The 22831-nt window shown below is 41.6% G+C and overlaps 1 protein-coding gene across 15 annotated transcripts in view; it reads right to left on the bottom strand.

Moving 5' to 3' along the window:
- The window catches only part of DTNA (dystrobrevin alpha), a 238214-nt gene that overhangs the window by 79289 nt on the left and 136094 nt on the right, over window positions 1-22831 (bottom strand). For all 15 annotated transcript variants that reach the window (XM_075084962.1, XM_075084963.1, XM_075084966.1 and 12 more), the window contains 2 exons: window positions 22492-22559; window positions 17489-17569 (listed from right to left, as the gene is read on the bottom strand). In XM_075084962.1, coding sequence (XP_074941063.1) covers window positions 17489-17569; window positions 22492-22558 — 148 coding nt within the window. In that variant the 5' untranslated portion in view covers window position 22559. The remainder of the gene's footprint in view (window positions 1-17488; window positions 17570-22491; window positions 22560-22831) is intronic.

Here is a 22831-nt window from a genome sequence, read left to right as displayed (position 1 = left end):
CTATTAAACTGTCTTTATCTCAACCCACGAGTTTTCTTACTTTTGCTCTTCTGAGCAAGTAGCTCTGTGGGGTGTAGTTGCCAGCTGGGGTTAAACCACAACAAATGCCTTTACCTGGACAATGGGACAGAGTGCACCCTCAGCAAGCTCGCAGATGTTACAAAACTGGGAAGAGTGACTGATACACCAGAGGGCTGGGCTGACATTCAGAGGGACCTCGACAGACTGGAGGAATATGCAAACAGAAACTTCATGCAGTCCAACAAATGGAAATACGAAGTCCTGAATGTGGTAAGGAATAACCCCATGTACCAGTCCAAGCTGCATGCTGACTGGCAATACACTTTTTCAGCAAAGGCAGCCAACATGCTCCTGGGCTGCTTTGGGCAGTGCGTTGCCAGCAGATGCAGGGAGGCAATTGTTCCCCTCTACTCAGCACTGGTGACACATCTGGAGTGCTGGGTCCAAAGCCCAGCAAAGGGCCACAAAGATGATGAAGGGACTGAAGCAACTGTCATATGGGGAGAGGCTGAGAGAGGTGGGACTGTCCAGACTGGAGGAGAGAAGGCTCGGGGGGACTCTGTAAATGTGTGTAAACATCTGATGCAAGGGTGTAAAGAAGATGGAGCCAGACTCTTCTCATGGAAAGGACAGTGAAAACACAGAAGGCAACTGGCACAAATTAAAATATTAGAAAGCTTTTAAACATAAGAAAAAAAATTTCCCTGTGAGGGTTGCCAGGCAGTTGACAGGTTGCCCAGAGAGGCTGTGGAGTCTCCATCCTTGAAGATATTCAAAACCAAACTGGACACAGCTCTGAACAACCTGTTCTAGCTGACCCTATTCTCTCCAGAAGTCCCTGCCAACCTCAGTGATTCCTTGATGTCCTTGTCTAGTCATTAACTTACACTGCAAAACCATATAATAACTCTTACTGGAGAGGAATCAGTGTTGCCCCACTGATTTTTCTCTAAAGTAACCTATGCTTCAAGTCCCTTTTCTGACACAAGCGACAAACAAAAAACCACAGAGCTCACTCTGAGGCCCCTTGAATGCTGGGAGAGTCCTCCATATCCTCGAGAGGTTTTGTGAGGTCTACAGAGCGCCTTCACGGCACTCTGCATACTCAAACACCCCCTCAAGCTTTCCTCCAAATGCCATGGGGTCTCAGAGGGAGGTCATGGTTTCATATAGTCCCCTGTCAGCTGCATGCATTCCTTGTCCTCATCATCTCTTTGCCTGTGGTGCGAGAGTATGCAGGTGTGTGATATGCACTGGCCCAGCAAGAAGCTGGGGTAAGGCTATTCACTTCTAACTGGCAACCCCAATGATGGACACCCAGAGCGAGGAAGAGTGCCTGGACAAGGAACTAACATTCAGACCAGCCAATGGAAACATCTTTCTTCCGAACTACTCTGCACGTGGAGTAAGTCAGCTGTGTTTGGACTCACTGAATTAATGCAGATCACCTGTCCGTGTGGTGCACATCACACAGGACATGCTGAACTTTGTGCAAAACAGTGTTGGAATCAGTCTGCGGAAGTGATGTCCTACCCATCAGGAGCTGGGCCCTCTGTCCTCATGCCAGCCGGCTGCACACTGCATGCACAGGAGACATTTCTGAGTGGCTGCCAATGTGGCTGCTGGGTGTCTGGAAATCTGCAGGATGTGCTATGTAGAACCAAGGCACTGAACTTCTTGGGGAAAAGTTTTTAAGGTTCTCCTGTCCACATACCTGGGCTTGCATCCTTGTATCCTCACCTACTGCTCTGCCCAGAAGGAAAAATGAGTTATTCTAAAACCTTCCAGATTCTGATCACTACCGCACATTAAACAAATGTGGCCTGCTGGAAGTGTCTGTCAACTTTGCCAAGTGCTACTAATGAGGAATAACAATAGGACAATAATACAGTGAAATGTGATCTTTTTACTTTTAATATGGTACCTGAAAAATCCACCAAGGTGTAAGAGTATGTAAAGATCTCCAGTAACATTCTTCTATTTTAAATTAATTTAATTTACAACAAAAGTTCCTCCCCCCCCCACTGTTATTTCCTGCCTATTTTGCCCCACCTATATTTAAGTGAAGCCTGAAGGGCTCTTTGTGGGTGGCAGAAGAGGCCATCAGTCTCCCCAAGGAGGAGCACTAATGACAGTCAATTCAGCAAAAGGGAAGGTGGGTGATGCGCCCTGCAGTGCTGGGCTGGGAAACTGTTGTCATCCTCTTGTCACCCAGACGGTGGGGAAGCGTTTCCTTTTTTTAAACATACTTTCAAATAATTTATTTGAAATTCTGAATGAAGTATGATGTGTATAAAATAAAATAATAAAAAAATCTAACTCTAAGCTTCTTAATATTTTGATGACAACCATGAAAGACCACTCAATTAAAACTCTACACTGTTGCTAGTAAGTCGCATAGCTTAAACCCATTGATTATACGTAATTTTCCTGTTTTAAGATGTAAACATATTTATGAATTAAAGACCAATGTGTAAACAGCAGACCTGTTACTACCTGTATTCCATAGCCAGAAACTTTATAAATCCCCTCCCCAAACAGACAATGCTCTTCCTAGATGCCTGGGTTCAGCCCCAGTTGGCAACTAAACACCACGCAGCCACTCGCTCATTTTCCCCCCCCACCCCTGTGGGATGGGGAAGAGAATCGGACGAGCAAAAGGAAAAAGATAAACTTGTGGGTTGAGATAAGAACAGTTTAATAATTAAAATAAAATAATGACGATGATAATAATGATTATGATACTAATGATAATATAATAAAAAGGAAAAGGGAAAAAAACAGAAACACAAACGCTACAACTGCTCACCCCCCGCCGACTGACGCTGCCCGTCCCCGAGCTGCGATTGCTGCCCCCTCCCCCCGCCAGCTCCTCCCAGTTAGCATACTGGGCATGACGTTACATGATATGGAATATCCCTTTGGTCAGTTTGAATCCGCTCTCTTAGCTGTGCCCCCTCCCCTCCCGGCTTCTTGTGCACCCGGCAGAGCTTGGGAAACTGGAAAAGTCCTTGACTAGTACAAGCACTACCCAGCAACAGCCAAAACATCGGTGTGTTATCAACATTATTCTCATAATAAGTCCAAAGCACAGCACTATCCCAGCTACAGTGAAGAAAATTAACACTATCCCAGCTAAAACCATGATGCTAGATTATGCATCTCTATTAGTCTTACTATCCCAGCATAACACTATTTTAATGAGAAAGGCTTTATTTGAGCCATTGTGCAATCAGGCCTCAGTCTGACTAAATAGTTCCTTCAAATGGGTTTTGCAAATGTCAGCTTTAAATTAGCCAAAGAATTCATGGGGACGTGAGGTTACAAAACTTGGTCAGTAAATACCTATGATACACCACGGCTTTCTCATTTCTCTTAAAATAAGGTCAATTTGCCTTACATCTGAGTTAATATTTCAATTAGTAAAATTACAGCATTTCAAATTTTTAATTAAATATAGCTCTTCTGTACTATATTACAGGAAACAGTATATTTGGAAAAAGTTTCTGCACTCCCAGTAAGTGGCAAAAAAAATCTCTAAGGCTGGGTGACACTGCATCTGGAGTTGATTTTCAACATATCATCTCAGCTGGCAGATATTCTTGCTGAGCCACTCTCCATCATCTTTGAAAGGTCATGGAGGACAGGAAAGGTGCCCAAGGACTGGAGGAAAGCAAACGTCACTCCAGTCTTCAAAAAGGGCAACAAGGAAGACCTGCTAAACTATAGGCCAGTCAGCCTCACCTCCGTCCCTGGAAAGGTTGATGGAGCAGTTCATTCTGGAGGTCTTCTCCAGGCATGCAGAGAAAAAGAAGGTTCTCAGAAGTAGTCAACATGGATTCACCAAGGGAACATCATGCTTGACCAACCTGATAGCCTTCTATGATGGCATGACTGGCTGGGCAGATGAAGGGAGAGCAGTGGATGTTGCTTACCTCGACTTCAGCAAGGCTTTTGACACTGTCTCCCAGAACATCCCCATAGGTAAGCTTAGGAAGCGTGGGCTAGATGAGTGGACAGTGAGGTGGATTGAGAACTGGCTGAACGGCAGAGCTGAGAGGGTCATGATCAATGGGGAAGAGTCTGGTTGGAGGCCTGTCACTAGCGGTGTTCCCCAGGGGTCTGTGCTGGGTGCGGTCCTGTTCAACATATTCATCAGTGACATAGACAAAGGGACAGAGTGGGCCCTCAGAGTTTGCTGACGATACCAAACTGGGAGGAGTGGCTGATATGCCAGAAGGCTGTGCTGCCGTCCAGCGAGACCTGGACAGGCTGGAGAGCTGGGCCGAGGGGAACCTCATGAAATTCAACAAGAGCAAATGTAAGGTCCCGCACCTGGGGAGGAACAACCCCATGCACCAGTACAGGCTGGGGGCTGAACTACTGGGACGTGGCTCTGCTGAGAAGGACCTGGTGGACAGCAAGGTGACCCTGAGCCAGCACTGTGCCCTTGTGGCCAAGGTGGGCAACAATATCCTGGGGTGCATTAAAAGGAGTGTGGCCAGCAGGTCGAGGGAGGTTATCCTCCCCCTCTACTCTGCCCTGGTGAGGCCACATCTGGAGTGCTGTGTCCAGTTCTGGGATCCCCAGTTTAAGAAAGACAGGGAACTAGTGGAGAGAGTCTAGCGGAGAGCTACGAAGATGATCAGGGGACTGGAGCATCTCCCTTATGAGGAAAGGCTGAGAGACTTGGGTTTGTTCAGCCTGGAGAAGAGTGACGGGGGATCTCATCAATGCTTATAAATATCTGAAAGGTGAGTGTCAAGAGAATGGGGCCAGACTCTTTTCAGTGGTGCCCAGCAACAGGTCAAGGGGCAATGGGCACACGCTGGAACACAGGAAGTTTCACTTAAACATGAGAAAAAAATTATTTCCTGTGAGGGTGCCAGAGCAGTGGAACAGGCTGCCCAGGGAGGTTGTGGAGTCTCCTTTCCTGGAGACATTCAAAACCCGGCTGGATGCGTTCCTGTGCCCCCTGCTCTGGGTGCGCATGCTCAAGCAGGGGGGTTGGACAAGATGATCTTCAGAGGTCCCTTCCAACCCCTACCATTCTGTGATTATGTGATTCTGTGATCTCTGTTAAAGATCTGGTGACAGAAACTGAATTACGGGGACTTTCCAAAAAATGTTTCCAGAGAAAAAAAAAGCCATATTCCAAGCCTCTTTTTTAGGAGATTAAAGCAGAAGTTCAGAAATGACTGAACATATGAGAAGAAAACCATAATTTTATAGTCTGGCACAACTTGGATTGTGTGCTAACAACCGAAGACAAACCAACTTTTAGAAAACAGGCGGGACACGGTGCACAAGCCTTCTGGTAGCCACAGTCCTGACCACAGGATGGCACTACTAGGTATATTTTAGTAAACGCAGCACACATTTGCTGTAACATTTTAACTCTCTACTGGCACAATGTCAAGCGAGCTAACACAAATGAACGGCTGTGCATCCCCACTGCTCTCTCCAGAAATGCCCTTGTCTGTATTTGGTTGAATAAAGACTATGTGCTTGGAGATCTAGAGGTATGGATGTCCTATACAGGCGATCACATGTGACAGGCAGACAATAACAAAGCTGTGAGGTGGAAAGGGCAGAATGTCTTCATCTTGGATGTCCTTATTACAGTGATAAAATCTCCTCCGGAAGTATGTTTCTTCAAATGCCAAATCTGACTAATACTACATATTTCTCTCTCAAATAACTTCCCTTTTTTTCCTTTGATACAACCCCTGGCAGCTCCCTCTATACCCCCTAAAACCCCCTCCATGCCACAAGAGGACTACGGCTTGCTTTGGCACTGTTACCAGCAAAAAGCAAGTGTAAAGTGAATACAAATGTTAACAAACTGGACTATTTATATTGTTCATTAATTTTGAAGTGGTATGTGTTACCAGCTGTAACCATATAGGGTATTACCCCCAATCTCATATTAACTGCTCTCTTCTTTAAAAAATAGCTCATGACGACAAGAGAATATGCGATTTAACAATTTATAACAATTTCTTCCCTCATGGCTATAGAAAACAAGTTGAGATTACATCCTCCACCTTTAAGGTTCAGTCATATCACAAAGGTCAATGAAAAAGAATGAGCACATATTATACATTTAGAACTGCTTGAAGATAAAAATCCTCCTTGGTCCATCTCCCGTTTTTCAGATTTTGACCCATGGTTACTTTGTCTTCCGTCATTTTTTTTTAATCATTTAGGGTTGGCAAGACCATAAACAGCAAAACAATGTACAGAATACTAATGAAACATGAATTGTGTATTTCCCTGAATATAAAAGATGCAATATTTTACATGTCTGCACATTCTTAAGCTGATCCTTATTCTGTGAGTTTAAATAGTTTCTTATGTAATGTGGACTGAATTTGGCCCATAATGTTTTCAACTATTAAAAATAATAAGAGAAATACTTAAGCTGAACTTAATGCCTGGGTAAACTGTCTGATACCAGAATTGCATTTTTTTCAGCCCCAGAACAGAAGAGACACACTAAAGAGTGGTGGCATACGTTTCTTTCTTCTGAAGCGTTTGGGTCAATCCAGAGGGTTTCTGGGACGAAATCCCAATATCAACCTCAGCTGTTGTGAGCGAGACATTGCTCTTAAGTAGGACATTCATGTGACTTGCAGATCTTTGGTGAAAAAGCATCTTATGCCTGAAGCCAGCTGTAAGGGCAGTTCAGACTCTAATCTTATTTAGCCTTTTGCTGAGACTGGTAATGGAGGTGCTAATTTCTGCCACAGGTTCAAGCTTTCATAGGTGTTTGAAGACCTATTACATTGAAAACAACACGATTTATTTGCCCAAAAATCTTTTGAGATCTGAACTATCATCAGCTTTCAGATAGGGAGAGACAGAGCCAGGTATCTGGAATATCCAATTATTTTGTATCAAATTCATTTAAGTAGACAATATCTTATTCAGCCAAACTGTAGAGAATATTTGACTAAACTCTAGCTTTGTGTTCACACAATCTTTCGACATCTGCATTCCCGCCATTACTCATATTCAAAGCAATGCCTTCTGCAAGAGCTGCACCGTGCTCCAGTTCCCTGGCTGATTAGCTCAGTTACCAGAACACCAGGACCAGGAGGCAACTGCAGTGGCTCCCATTGCAGCAATTTGCAATATCACGCACTAAAACTTCACATCTCTTAAGGAAATAGGTATGGGGAATCAGCCAAGAAAAGGAGAAAAGCTCCAGTACACACAAACATTGCTCGACAGTCAGCAACAATGAGAAAGGAAACAAGACTGCAGAATGTGAAATGACAGATAAATGGGATTTAGGTGCAGTCCCACACATCTATCCTCCCTCCTCTCTGTAAAAGGAGCTCTTTAATGATGTTGCCAGGGCCCCTAGATGGAGTAAGAGTCTTGATGTGCATGGCCACTTATCTGTCATCCTTTATTTTACACATGCAATCCTTAATTATATCCTGGAAATCTGAGACAAAATAAGAGTTTCAAGGCAAAATATAGATGAATGAAATGTGGAAAACTGAACTTCGGGAAGATCAGCACCTTTACAAGAAACGCAGTATGATACTACTTTTGGCTTCATTTATTAGAAATTGAGTTCCACCTCCTCAAACAACGTACACTGAGACTGATTCATTCCTTCCTTTGTGCCATAGCAATGTCACTGAGTTCAACAGACTTACGTTCAATTTACTTTCTGTCAGTAAAGGAGACATCCATCTCTCCATCCACATGGACCAAAGAAAAAGCTGAGCATAGACAGAACTTCTCCTAGAATTGGCCCACACTTTGCACAGTAAAGGGCCAAACACTGCTTGCAAATACCCTGCTAGAAATCCATTGCGGCCAACAGCAATATCACAGATATAATTCAGCCTGAATTCAGCCTAGAAATGCCTTAATTCAGCACAAGGAAAACTGTCTCTGTAAAGCCATTGTATATTACCAACATTAATGCCAGGAAGCTGAATGTTCATTGTGTAGAGTCCCAGAACTGTATTAATAACAATGCACACCGAGGACATTATACTGTGCAGTCTCTTCACACTTATAAAAGCAGGAAATTATTTTTATGGCCAATATCTTCTGTTCTCACAATTTGTCCTAGCATACCAGATACATGCTGTATGAAATCTTACACCAAGACTTACAGAAAATAATCCTAGGTGCAGCTGGGGGAGTAAAAATATAATATAACAGTTAAGCTAAAGCTTCTCTTTGAATATTCTGGGTGTTAAGAAGTTGATCTATATTGTTAGAGGTACAAAGACTGACTTTTGATGTAACTCTGAAAACAAATGAACACGGAAAAACACTCTGGGAATTACAGAAGGAGAATTATTCTAAAAATTATGCCAGGCTCCACACTTTGACTGTCCTTCTGTGGACTATTTGCTGTCTTCACCTTGAAGAAGCCCATAATTGCTGAGAACATGGACAGCCAGTATCCTTGCTGGCTCCACAGTAGTTTTATTTGTAAAAGCTACTGGAGACTGGTACTGAAAGGGAGCAAGGAAAGGCTGGAGACAGTTCGGACCACCTGTGGGATGCTGCAGCAGAGGTCACTGTTTAGGCAGGAGGGTGGTTCAGTCTGTGCAGTAAGGTGGAGGAAAGCTGCATACTGCCTACTCACTCTCCAGAGATGAGTGACAGCATCACGACCAGGAGAAGGCAAAAGATCCTCAGCAAAAATCCCAACTCAGCAGATACAATGGAGGACACTTTGAATGCAATGCTACAGCACACAGATAGGGCAAAATGCTGCAGCTTATCTTCTTAGGAAAACAATTTTCTGCAAGGACATCAAAACAGTCCTTTACTCTCTACAGAAAGCACATATGGACTGAGCTCATATATGACTCCTCAAGACTTACTGAGTCCAGAATGGAGGCAGGGCTGGTTCAATATGATAGACTGAAGTTCCCTAGGAACAAAGGACCAGGATCACCAAACTCACTGATATCTGCTCCAAGGAAGACTTATTTTTCACATAAATACATTGTCATATGGCAAAAAACTAAGAGAATGACCAACATGCGACAGGCATTAAGTGACACTGCTTAATGCACTCTGGCACATTATGGAGGTGCTCACGTGACATCAGGATAGGCCTGGCAAAATACCCAAACAGGACAGACCAGAACAGCCCAGGGAAAGGGAACAAAGGCTCAGGTGTAAGAGATGGTTTGCCTGAAGAAAGGTGCTTGGAGCCAAGAGGATGACAGGAAAGGAGAGAGCAGCCAAGAGAATGAGGGTTGAAGAGAAGTCAGAGATGAAGCCAATACCACAGATAACAACATGAACCTCAAGAAGGGACAGGGAAATGATGGAGGAGGAGACTTAAAGACATATTTACAGTTTGAGGGGAAAAGCAGGAGGGTGAAAGAAGAAAAAGCTCTCACGTGAAGAAGCAGCAGCCCTCAGAAGATACAGTGATCCTGTTATCACCACGGTATCAGTTTGCTTGCATGAGACTATGTCTGCATATATTTTGCAGTTTTTAGACTGTCTAGAAAAGTACCGAGCTAATAATTATTTATTTTATTTTGTTCGAAGTGTTCATTAGGAGGACTGATGTGAAATAAGATGCACAAACTTTCTGGTTTTGGGTAACTAATCAAAAGCCTGCCAGACCAAAGGTGACTGACGCTTGTTACCAGTAGCAGATGTTCAGAGACATCAGCAGGGAACTGAACAGCCTGTCCAACCTCAAACCTGCATCAGAAAAGCCATCAGAAATAGCACAGTGAATGGCAGTTATAGCAGAGTTCAGGAAGTCAGTAAGAAGAGATTTTCAGCTATGATCCAATTACAAAAGCTGTCTGCATCAAGGCAGGGCTGAGCCACCTGTGTAGCAGACGGCAGTGTGTAGGTATACTTGGGACGTGGCCTAGCCTGCGTGCCTGTCAACTTCTGACAGAAAGGATGCCAATTCAGTCATTTTCCTCTGTAAAGGGCAAAATAATATTAGCTGACAAACTTCTGCAACTCAGTTTTTAAGAGGAGCCACTTGGAATCATGGGTATGTTTGAAAAATCAATCTCTAAGCAAATGAAAATGTGAGAGTTTAATATATATATCCTCTTTGGTTCACCCTTTTTGACATTAAAATGAATTCCAAATGTCCACTGATAGTTCTTGTATCAATCTTGTATGAGACAGACTTGCAGTGGTAGCCTTTTAGAGCAAATACTCGGAGGCATCTGAGATACCACAACCCATTTAGGTAATAACAGTCCTCTTCATGCTAACATTGAAGAAAAGACTGAATAGTAGTCCCTCAATGAACGTGCCAAACATACAGGTTATATGTCAGATCTCTAACAGCTATTATTATCTGTCAAGCACATTAATAAACTTTTACAGATGAAAGGAAAAGAAAAGAAAATCTGAACCATTTTCAGGATATTGTGCTGTGAGTGAACACTTACAGACTAAAATCCTTATGAAGGATTTGTCTGCGGGGAATATGCTAAATCAAGCCCTTTTGAACTTTTGATTAAATAATTGATGCATAATGCAGAATGTATAATATATGCATCCTTTCCCCATAGTTGCCTGGAAACCCATATGGAACGGTACTAGCAGTTCCAGGAGCATTTAGTCTCTAAGTCGCTGGTAAAGACAAAGGAACAAAAAAGTTCTTAAAATCATTAACTCATCTTTCTTTCCATTATTCAAGTACTGCAGGATACCAGAATTAGTAACTTACACAATGGTATCATGACTCTTGCAATATAGACTGCTTTTTCATTTTTTAAAGCTGTATCAGTTGGAGCCACGTGAATAATGTCTTTCACTATAAGTGAACTATAAGACTCAGCTTCCGTTAAAATAGAAAACAAAGAACACAACTAATATTTCCAGCCTCATTATGTAATAATAATAATGATGATGATGATGAATATCCAAGATGGTCAACAGAGAAGAATGAAAGTAACTCACAATGGTGGTTTTTTTTTCCAAATTATAGGATTTTTAAGCAAATCTTATAGAAGACTGATCACTGAGGGTTTAGAAGAATATGAGAATACCATGATCACAAATTCAAAAGGCAGATTGTTTCAAATTGCAGCCAAGCAGACCTTTTGCACTTCTCAAGTAGGCAACATTGCTTGTCATTCAGTTTGATTGCTCTGTGACCCAGTCTGAATCTATCTTGTGCTTTATTGCTTTCAAGATGGAATGAAAAACATGATAAAAACCAACAATGAGAACAGAGCACTAACCATGGAAACCTACAGTGATGAAGGATTAAGTTATTTAATCTAAACAGTTCTGTAATCATGATAATTTAGTGGCTCTGTTTCTGATGGTCATTCGGAGAAAAAAAAGAATGAGGGGCAAGCACAAAACTGCACAGGCGACACAGTCCTTGAGAAGTAAAAGGCAGGATGTTGAGAAGGAATGCCTCCTGCCGCAGCAGGGTTCTTCATGGGATTCTTGCACACCAAGGATACCACCATCGAGCATCTCTTGTGCGCCCCATTTCACTTTAGAGAAAATAAATACTTGCCGCGTCAAAGGAAGAATGGCTTTATGCTATGCTGGCAAGAGGTGTAATTTAAGTGAAGAGACGCAGTTGTCTGTTCCTAAATCAATTAACTTATAAAGATGAAAGATTTGGTGGTTAAGCATCAACAGGACAAACTGGAACACTTCTGAATATCCTCTAGCTTTGTGTTTAGGGAACTTTTTTGGATATGTAAGATCAGCCAGTGCAGATTTTCTCATGCAGAAGAGAAAGTTGAACCTGGATCTCCTGTTGACTTCCTCAACCACTGGATAACACAAAGGTCACAGCACCATTTCCAGTGTGGAATCAAGACTTTCACATCCTTTCCTTTTAATACAAGTACCAGATACTGTGAGTTTTCATTTTGTGGTGAATGGCGTGTTGAATGGGATGGGATAAAATGATATTTTAAGTGTCAGCCCAGTATAGAAAAAAAAAATATCCCCGAACTCAAACCCTAGTAATTTTATTTAGGTTTATTCAAATAGTTTTTAAAAAGTGATTGCCATCCTGATGGGGGCGAGTAGCTCACATAGGCTGATTTCATCATTTGATACCCAAATTGTCAGTTTCTAGGACAAAACCAGTTTCAGCAGCTTGCTGTAGCGTTACAGTAGATATAAGACAGAAAAAAGCTTTAAGAAAAGCATCTAAAAATAGTGTGTTTACAATAACTGTCATTCATGTTCAGTGGGAAATTATTACATTTCAGGAGGGTGAGAAATTATTCTAACTTAAAACAAATGTAAAAAGGCAGATCAGATCAGGGAGGCACCCAAAAGCATGTATGGAAATTAAGCTGACATGCCTACATGCCTCAGCTGTGACTACTTAAGCCCAGAGGAGGTAGGAGGAAGAGCAGCAGTGTGGAGGTGGAGGAGACTGCCTTGAACATTCACAAGGTCTCTGTCACAGTCATGGCAGCTGCACTCTTTGTGTAGAAACAGCTGTACTACAACTTGGCATAGACAAAACAATGCAAAAAAAAAATCACTCGAGAGGAAGAATATTGAAGGGAGAAACAAAGACACTGAAACACTAAGGTGGTGGGATTAAACTGCCAGAGAAACAAGCTCCCTTTTTGTCTGTATTAATTAAACCCCGTATTACTATCACTACCATGGCTTTGGATTCACGCTTTCAACTGCCAATGATTTATTCTGATCTAGGGAAATCAGCAAAATCTGCTCTTTGCATCCAGAGTCATAGAATAATCTCACAACACATTCAGGAAAGTTCATCAAGGACAGCAATAGTTTTCCAGCTGTCCGGTTCTGTATTAGTGAGTGATGTTTAATTGTATAATGGTTTCGATTACGATATGTTGTTATATTCTACTCCTGCTGCCACCATAGCCCAGAGGGAATTTGCACGTGAACACGTTCTTTCATCTTGTTTTTCTGTATAAACAATTGAGTTTTAATAAATTCACTGAAATCCAAATATTAAAATAAAGCAACTGCACAGTGATCACTGGGGATAACTATAAATTGTGCTTTTTGGTGGTTCCTGAATACTGGCAAATGTTCAGAGATACAGGCAACTGCTGTTACTGGTTCTTCATGCCAATTCAGATACCCTTCTGTATCTGAATGCTATGGATAAACAGCTGTACATCAACCTTGTCAAGATGGCATTTTCCTGGCAGTAAGGGGAGCTGAGCAGTAGTCTGTATGACGAGAAGGTATACTGTGTGCTCAGAAATCCGCTCCGATGCACTGGAGGTGAAGTGAAGGACAGTACCCTAAGGTTTGACTTTGTCAGAGCAACATCGGTTTGTAGAGTTTTCAAGTTCTGCAACTGTTGCAGACCTCACAGTGCTCACCGGTAGTTTTTCCATCTCCCTCCTTGATTCTTGCAGTGTGCACTATTTAGGGCTACCTATAAAACACATTCAGAACATTTAGATGATGAAGTCAGCTACTTGCATTTTGTACATTTTGTACGGTACAGACAGGAAAAAACATGTAGCATGTTTGATCAGGTTTCTGCACCTGCCTCCTATCTGCTTTTATTATCCCAAATAATGAAATTTAACCTCAAATGATTAGGGTGCTGCTATTTCTGAGACTATACCCAACACTATGACCCAGTGGAGCAGTCACAGTCAGCTCATACTCCCTTGCTTTACATTCTGAGATCTGAAGATGACATAACCACCAGCAGTGCTTTCTCGGGGGTCTGTCTGTCCAAGATTCTTGGCATTCATTTGGAAGTATGCATGCCCAAATCTCAAGATCTTCTCAAGACTTCTTTAGTATTTCCTTGATTTTTTTTTTTTTTTTTTTAACAGAAAAGGTATCTACATTTTCTGTTAGTATTTGTGACTAAGGTTATTGCTATTGCAACAGGTCTGTTGCTACAGGAGTTCTGCAAAGTAATAAGCAAGTAGCCCGCAATCATCTCTTTCTAAACCCAGCACATCCTCAAAGGTACCCACATTACATACAGAGTTTCTCTTTTCATTACTTCCAGTTCTAGAAATCGTCAGCAGAAATAGAGAAGCATCAAATGAGTTTATATACATGGTGCACTAACAAAGCTTCCCAGCCTTTAGGACCCCTGCATGTAGAATTTTGTGGGTCTCTTGCTTTTGGGATCTTTGTCACATACTGTATCCCACATTTGGAGACGTAGCACATTCAGAGGTGTGCCAACAATAATTTGTAAATGTTATTGTTATTTATTTGTAGCATTAACATAGGCAAAGGGGAATGCTTAAATTTGAAGGAATTTTTGTTTGAAAGAGAACATGGCAACTTTTTCAAATTTATCTACCTATCATTTTCTGAGTTCTTAAGAAGAATTTCTTGCTTTTCTTAAGAATGTGTCTGGACTGGATTCAGTTCTATCCTGTTTGACAAATAATTGCAATTACCGATACTGATTTTTCTCACTTTGCTGATTTTATTTAAACTGCCTGTTGGTTTAAATGCTCAGAGAGATTTTTACCAAAGAAATACTTTTCACATGCATAGCAGTTTTCCTGAGGTTTTATAGAATTATCAGAAAGACATGCATTTGCAATTCCGAAGACAGTTTCTAAATATCTTTAAAGTAGTTTTCCTCTTCTGAAAATTAAACAATTCCATGGAGCAATTAATTTGACCAACAGTGTTAGTACTCAAAGTGCAGCATATGTAGTAGTATTCTGGTAAATGGTGGTAAATTGTCACCTCCGCTATAATCTTTGGCCAGAGAGTTTAACTAGTTTAAGGAGAAATGCTGTGAGAGCTAATGGCTGTTATAATATGAAGGTACCTGTGCTCATTGCACACTGCCTACTTCACCAGTAAAACCCATCCAGCTGCTGAAGGTTTCAGCAAAACACCTTTGTGTACTGACAGAAGAATTCACAAAGGGAGGCCAGGAGATGAACCTGTGTCTGCGTCTGCATTAAAGACAGCAGAAACAAACAGTGCATTGGTTGTGATAAACATAGCTGTCTGTTAAATGATATCCCATGACTGTCTATGCTAATGGGCATCTTCAGGTAAAAAAGATGGTGTTAATAAAACCCCTGCTCTGCTTTTCTTGGAACAGCCACTTCTGGCTCTCAAAGCAGCTCTCTGCTTCCATCCTCACACACCTTCAGCCTGTAGCCAAGAGCAGCTCCCCGCAATTTATTAAAATAGCTCTTTAAAAGAACCCCTTAAATACACCCTTTCCAAGCAATTTTTTCCTAGTGAGTCTGGGCCGGTGTGCCAGGGCAGGGCAGGAGGGCACAGCTGAAAGAAGACAGGGATGGCCTGAGTGACAGTAGGTGCTATGCACTGGGAGTGGAGCAGAACTGCCTTTGAGCTTTTTCTTTTTATATTCTCCCCTAAATGAAACAGCTCAGATGCAGCAAAAAGGTTTTTTTTTCCATGTCCTTTTTTTTTTTTCAATCCTGAACATACTATTGAGTGGTGCATAATGGCAATTTCTGTAGGGGAAAAAAAAATGTAGCTGACATGAGCCAGAGGTCTGATATTAACCATTTTGGGGCAGCGCTTGGTTCAGTAGCTCTATGTTTAGAACCTCTGCCTTGGACAGCCATTGCTTGAAATCACATCAGGTGAGTGAATGAATTCTTTTTGCACTAATAAGAGAAAGCCATCTGGGAGAGCAGCAGTCTACCAGAAACAACCAGAAGAAAACTGTACTTGAGAGTGAAAAGACACATGCAATTCAGCCCAGTCCGGAGCAACCAGCATTGTTCCTTAAGTTACACAGAACCTAATTCTTAGGATGACATTTTTGATTAAGTCCCCCCTTATTTTTTTCTTCAGAAGAGGTTGATATAGTACAACTCTTGATATAAGATCAGCAAATCACTTCTCCTAGGTTATCAACGGCAACCAGAGGGCAAGCACTGTCAATGAGTATCTTGGCACAAGCTGGCAGACTGAAGGGCATGTGTATTGGTTCTCTATGAAGAGAAGCAATAGTCCCACAAAAGCAGATCACAGTTGATAAATAAGAGGAACAAAGTTAAGATTAACAACTCATATTTTTTAGCCAGCCAGTCACTTCCAACAATGAGGCTATTGCACCCCTAGGTTTTTTCATTTGGATTGTATACAGTTATCAAAGCAATTAGCGTTACGACTTTGCTATCGCTGTCAACTTAATTGGATACTTTTGTCACCTCAGACTATTGTATCCAGTTACCATGAAAAAAATGAAGTGAACGTTTTAGCCTCTTAAACATAGAAATTAAAAAAAATTAAAATAAACAAGTGAATGCAACATAATAGTGTCTTTCAACACATTTCCTTCTGAAAGGGAGAAGGCAGGTGCTGGGCAGGTACTAAACCCCTCCTGGGTTTTGTGTCTGGCAGCCTGCTTATAATGTGATACTAATCCTTCAGTTCATACTTAATGTATTAAAAACATGAGAAATGTGCTGCAGAGTGACTGAAAGTCTAGCTCTTTAGCTAATAACCCAATAAATACTCTCCCAAGCCTTTTCTGCCACAACTTGGCCTCTCCAGTATGTTTGGACAGCAGAAGCTAAACATCTTGGTAACGCAGATACATGTAGTCTCAAAACTAGGAGCTCTGCGGGCAGTTAATCTCTATCTGCAGTGAGCATTTCTTAACATACTTACCAATGTGAGAAGCACAAGCGTAGCCACACTGTCATTCTAGTTTAGATATGAAGACTAAAAAACTTGTTTTCTCTGCATTAGTCCTCTCCCTACTGCTATTGCTGGCAAGAATTTCCCTGGTGAGGATTTTTTTTTTCTACTTAGTGTGGAAAGGTCTGGTAAAACACATAAACCAAACCCCACCATCTTAAGTATTTAGGATGGAGAAGAAAGGATACAACCTATTACAAATTTTATACATATTTAGCTTTTGAAGTTCACAGCTTTTCTCATGACTGTGCTAAAAGAAACTGCAGCTCTAAAGGAAGAAAGACTGAATTTCAAAAAAAAATAATTTTAAAAGTCACTAATCAAGTGGGAAACACCTCAAGAATGAAGCCTAGATGGAGGAAGACAGACATGCAGAGACTACAAGCAGGTTCACCCTCTGAGAAGAGATGCCCCTCAGCTGGCCTTCTGGAACAAAAGACTGACATTGCACATACTTTGCTGCCCCCCAAACAGGCAAGGACTGGAACCACCGTATCTTCTCCATGGAGTTGCTATAAAAGCATTTAATTTGCAGGATCTTGCTGGAACCCCCAAATGTTATTTTACAAGAAAACTGGAGAATGTAGTTAGCGTACTTATTAAATAAAACTGTGGCCTGCATCATGATCCACTCTTCTATGACTCAATCACTGGCACGTTTGAGACAGTTCCTTATATAAACAGGTTAATATTTAAAGTCTGCCCAGGCACTCTGATTAGTGTCCTTTGCAATGCTGAATCAAACAGTCCCCATTTGTGACTGATCTGAAGGATAGACCATGGAGTGCCGTGGAAAGCTAGTAACAATGGCATACAGAAGAAGCGCTGACATACTTACAGTTGCATTTCTTCTGAACAAATCTAAGCTTGCATGCTGTTCGGTAGGTGGACAAACGAATGCGATCCAGATCTTGAGCCCCTAGTGGAAGAGAATAACAGTGACATTTGTATGGAATATGACCTGTGCATATCTTTGCTAGCAGGGAAGCCAGAGAACAAAGAGGGCATGTAAGCTAACTCTGTTCAATAATTTTCAAGGCTCTCTCCTTTGCAGGGAGAGTAGAGAGGGGTGAGGAGAAAGAAGGGGAATGGCAGGAGCTACAGTGTTAAAAGACTTTCATAAAGGAAGGCAAGGAATACTCAGCCCACTGTGTCTGTCACTTTGAAGAACAATCTGGTCAAGCTGCAGGCTAAAAGACACACTGGCCAGGTTCCAGCAGCAGGGAAAACCTCCATCTAATTTTAATATTTAACAACAAAGCTCATAACAAATATCTTTGGCTGACATGCCAGATCGGAACAAGGTATTGCCAGCAAACCAGATTGGAAACAATATCACGTCATAATGAAAAGACTGATAGCACTCTGCAGAAGGGGGCAAAAATAATACAAATGCTGTGAGGCCTTTCTCCATTTTGCAGAGGTTTGTTTTCTGCAACGGAAACCTCAAAGGGTCTGCTCTCTGCTTCACGCATAGCTTGGCCCTGGCTACTCCAACTTAAAGATCTGGCAACATTTCCAAAACAGCTGTCCAGGAGATGGGTATAAACTGACTGGTAGCTACTTCACATACAAGTGCAGCAGAGAGGGACCAGGATGGGGACAGAACCTGGCACATTGTCTTTAGGCCTCCTTCTGCTGCGTACCACTCATAACACTTCCCAAAAACCTCAAAAAGTAGATGAGGATATCGTGATTTAAACCCTTCTCTCTTGGCTGGAGAAGGGTTGCCTCATAGCTACAATAAAGCCTACGAAATACAGGACTGCTTATTAATTTTACCAGGCATTTCATGGAAACACATTCAATTAAATGCTTGCATATTTGCTTTTTCACTGTGGGTGGCCCTGTAACAGGAGTGAGACCTGTTCTATACAGTTGAGCAAGGTACCAAGTTACAAAAAATATTTTCTTAAGGAACTGTCCACATGAAACACATCCGAAAAGGTACAATCGGGCTGTAAGAGAAGTGGAGTGGAATATGGTCCTATTCTGCTTTTACACGTGCTTCCCGAATGCTTTCTTTAAAATTCATCTTAACATTATTAGATTGGCCGCTCAGCTGCACTGCTGTACATATGGCCATGTCGGCATTGTTCACCCACGCTTTCTTAAACAATCTGCCATCATTTGGACCCAAATTTTTCAAATGAGCTCTGACCTGCGAGATGAAAACGAGTATGATACTATCCCCTCTCCCCAGACTCTGCTCTTTTCCTGACCGGATTCTCCCACACCATGTTCCCAGGGCTCCCAGCTACTCCCTTTTGCCAGTTGGCTGTCTTAACACCATCTGTTCCTGGGAGAAGCTATGCTTAACTACTTAACATCAGGTCTGGAAAGTTGTTTCTTTTGTTTGTGGTTTGTTTTTTTTTTTTAATCGTATGCTTTATTGTTAAATGACAGAGGTTTTTCTCTTCCCCGTTAGTACCTCATTGACAGCTTTTGGAAAACTGTATTTGTTCTGCAATGCTAAGTCTTTCCTTTTTTAATAGGACCAATGAGTAAAACAGATTTAACTTCTTCCCTCCTAACTGTAGTGAAAGCTACTAGTAAAAGCTTCCAGCACTCCTTTATAAAACTTCAGCCTTTTAAAGAGATGGAAAGATTCAATGCAAAGTGAGAGTCCGGCTCATTGAGCTGCCTAGGTTGCAGTATTAATCCTAAACAAACAAATTTTCAGGCAATAAAGTTGCTTTTTTTTCTTTATTATTTACACATAGAGCGGATGGTATTAATTTGGGAGTAGGTGTTTTTGCTGATGAATCCCTGCAACAAACAATTTATTTTTCACATTTTGCCATAGTCAGAGATCTATTTGTCAAATAACTGTCAAGTGACTTCATTTACATGGAGTGTCCTGAAAAACAAGCGGAAAGATGCGTGGGACTGAGCACAGCAAATGAGTCTGTGAATTTAACTTGCCTACAAGGATTGCCAGTGGCCTCTCCTACCCTTTGCCCACTGGCGTTGTTTCACTCTGTTTCCTTTGATTATGCTTATCCCATGTAACACTGTTTGCAGTTTGCAAAAATAATAAAGGGATACATTGCAAGTTTGGCTGCTATTTTCTTGCTATATAATATGTGCTGGCAGCACAACAATGATGTACATTTTGAACTCTATTCATCAGTCTGGATATACCTGAGCATGTCAGGTAAGACTAAGGGTAGCTGAGTGATTTCACATCCAACGGTGTATTTTGAGATGTAAGACACAATTTAAGCTTTAACTATAGGACTCTACAGAAGATTATATTGAAGTTTGGAATTTGGAACTAGGAAGATGCCTCTTCTGAAGGACAGGAAACAAAAAAGTCAAAGTGAACTTCTTCAAACACAGAGAAAAACACACAGTGGCCCAAATCTAAAGTGGGAGTCAAATCCATCTATTGCTTGTTCAGAGCAAATTTCCTACTTAAAAAGGCCTTGTGTAGTCTGGAACATGACCCACTTCCTAAAAGTATTGTGGGGTTTTAATGACAGACTTGCAGATATGACTGCAAGAGCCTAAAACACTGGCAAAGTCCTCTGCATTATGAATTTTCTTCCTTTATCATGGGCAGGTTGTAGAGTTTAACTTTCTACCAGAAGCTTACGTTTGTTATAATGTTAAGAAGCTTTGCATGCCACAGTATGTAGGGTTTTTGTTAAATATGGATCATGTGGGCTTGCACACAGCTGAGGCCTGAATGCAATGCCAGGTTGGGCTTCTGTTTCAGTGAAGTACACCCTTTACACACACAGGGTTCCAAGGGACTCTTGAAATGCAAAATTCAGTGTTTTATGAATATGGACATTTATTTGCCTAAAACTTATTTAGATTTTCACAAAGACTTAACATTTTCCCCTCTTTTTGCCTGGTTGAAACCCAGTTCTCTGCGTGCATGTGTAGTAAATAGGAGGAAGGGAGGCAGGCAAATAGAAAAGGGAAACACATGTGAGAGAAAACAGACTCAAGTATGTCAAAATACTAAAATGGGAAAGATGAAATAGTAGACAATAACTATTTGTGTACAGTATGGGAAAATAGTCCCTCCTCCATTTCCAACTACTGATTGTAAATTTTCCCAACATCTCCTTAACTTCTCCAAAACAACCCAACAGCAAAACAGCCTTCAAAACAGTGGGAACAAATAATAAACCCTCACAGTAAAGTCTGAAGCAGTTATATTCCATTTCAGGAATATTTCAAATCAACTGAAATTAATAGAAGCTGTGCTATTGACTTTAGCTGATACAAGCGCAAGTTCTCTCTATAATTCTAATTAAAAGTATAGTATGTTCTGACAGTGGACAAATACATCATCCTTTTTTCTTGTTGTTGTTGGTTTTTTTTCTTCTGGCTAAAGAACAAACCCTCCCTCCACCAGTCCAAGACATTGTACACAAGGGACAAGAGAAATATCCATCTGAGTTACAACAGCAAGCCTTGTGCGACACTGAAATAATTACAGGGCACAACAGAGCTAGTGGACATAGTGGAATGGGCCAAGACCGTTCTCAGTAGGCCATCTGAATGAGAACTCCTTAATTTGGAGAGCTCAGGAGTGCAGATGTAGGGCATTCAGTCACCCCCGGGCTCACCCCAGGAGAACAGTCCCAAGTATATTTAATTTGCCAGCACAGACCTGGCCTTTTAGTGCACATAGTTGCTCAAGTCCCAGTAATCTTAGCCTCCCCCAGAAGGTGAGGGAGATGTTGTGTCTTTTTTTACTACACGGAGGGGACAAATAACAGGAAACTTAGTAATTAAAGACAGAACTTAGGTAAACCTAGTAACAGGGTGACAGTCTCAAACTTCATACATAATAGAATTTCCTTGAGAAATGGTGGATTGTTTGTAAGTGAAAAAAGAGAGGACTGTCAAAAGAACTGCAGGAACACTGTTAGTTTAGTATATCCCTGACACACTATTCTGCAACACAAAGCTTCACAAGAAACTAAAATTGTGCTGAAGTGGGTATGTAGTGTATGAGTCCCTGTACTGTGTCTGGCTGGGATGGAGTTGACTTACTTTATAGCAGCCTGCACAGTGCTTTGTTTTAGATTTGTGGCTTTAAAAAGTGTTGATAACTCACTGATGTTTTAGCTACTGCTGAACAGTGCTTGCACAGCATCCATGCCTTTTTGTTTCCTACTCTGTCCCCTCCCAGAGTTGGCTGGGGGTGGACAAGAGATTGGGAGGGGACATAGCCAGGACAGATGACTCCACCTGGCCAAAAGGATAGTCCATTCCATATAATGTCATGCTCAGCAATAAAACTGGGGTAGGGAAAGAAGGGGGTAGGGAATTTTGTCTGCTTTTGGGAGGTGGTGAGTGACCACCTTTGCATGATTTGTTGTTGGGTTTTTTTGTTGACTTTTTTTTTCTCTCTTTCCATCACTTAATCAACTGTCTTTATCTGAAGCCATGAGTTTTCTTGCTTTTGCTCTCCCTATTTTCTCTCCCATCTCGCTGGGTGTTGGTTGGGGGTTAAGCAAGTGGATGGATGGGTGCCTAGCAGCTGGCTGAGGTCAACCCTCTACAGATACCCATGCTAAAAGATGTTGTCTTCCAGAGACCTTTATCCTTCTTCATTGCTACCTGTGTATTTCAGCATTTGTGTCTCAGGAAGCTACTGATTAAAATAATAGTCACAAAATATGATGTAGAAAATCCCTCTCCCCTGCTGTTTGGTCAAATCAGCCCATTTTCCTGTAGTTTTGGTCTCAGGACATTAAACCATTTGCGAAATGGAGGTATCAGTTACTTGAGGTGGGAAGCTTGCATAAATTTTACTGATGCTGCATTGCAACTGGCTTGGTCTATCAAAGCAAAACATTTCTAGGAAGTACTTACGCATTTCTGCAAACAGCTGCCTTCTTTCTGCCATGGTATTTCCTCTTTTCGCACAATCTTCAATCATTCTGGAAGACAAAATCATGTGAAAATAAGAGTATTATTCCCAGACTGAACATACCTACATCGGCATCCATAATCAATCCTGGAGAACCTTTGAAGTTGGCTGGTGCTCCACATGTACCCAATGCCTTTTGCCAGCCTCTCTGTGGCATGGTTTGCGGAGAAGCTGATCCCCAAGTTGTCCTCTGTTCCCTAGACTCTGCTTTCAAGCATTTGTTTTCCCCCTCTCTTTCTCTCCCAAAGGCAATGTTCAGTTTTTCTGCTTGATGTAACTAAC

Source organism: Phalacrocorax aristotelis, chromosome 2 (assembly GCF_949628215.1).
Source record: "Phalacrocorax aristotelis chromosome 2, bGulAri2.1, whole genome shotgun sequence".
Lineage (NCBI taxonomy): Eukaryota > Metazoa > Chordata > Aves > Suliformes > Phalacrocoracidae > Phalacrocorax > Phalacrocorax aristotelis.
The sequence above is the reverse complement of the archived record's forward strand: the minus strand, read 5'-3'. Positions and strand labels throughout refer to the sequence as shown.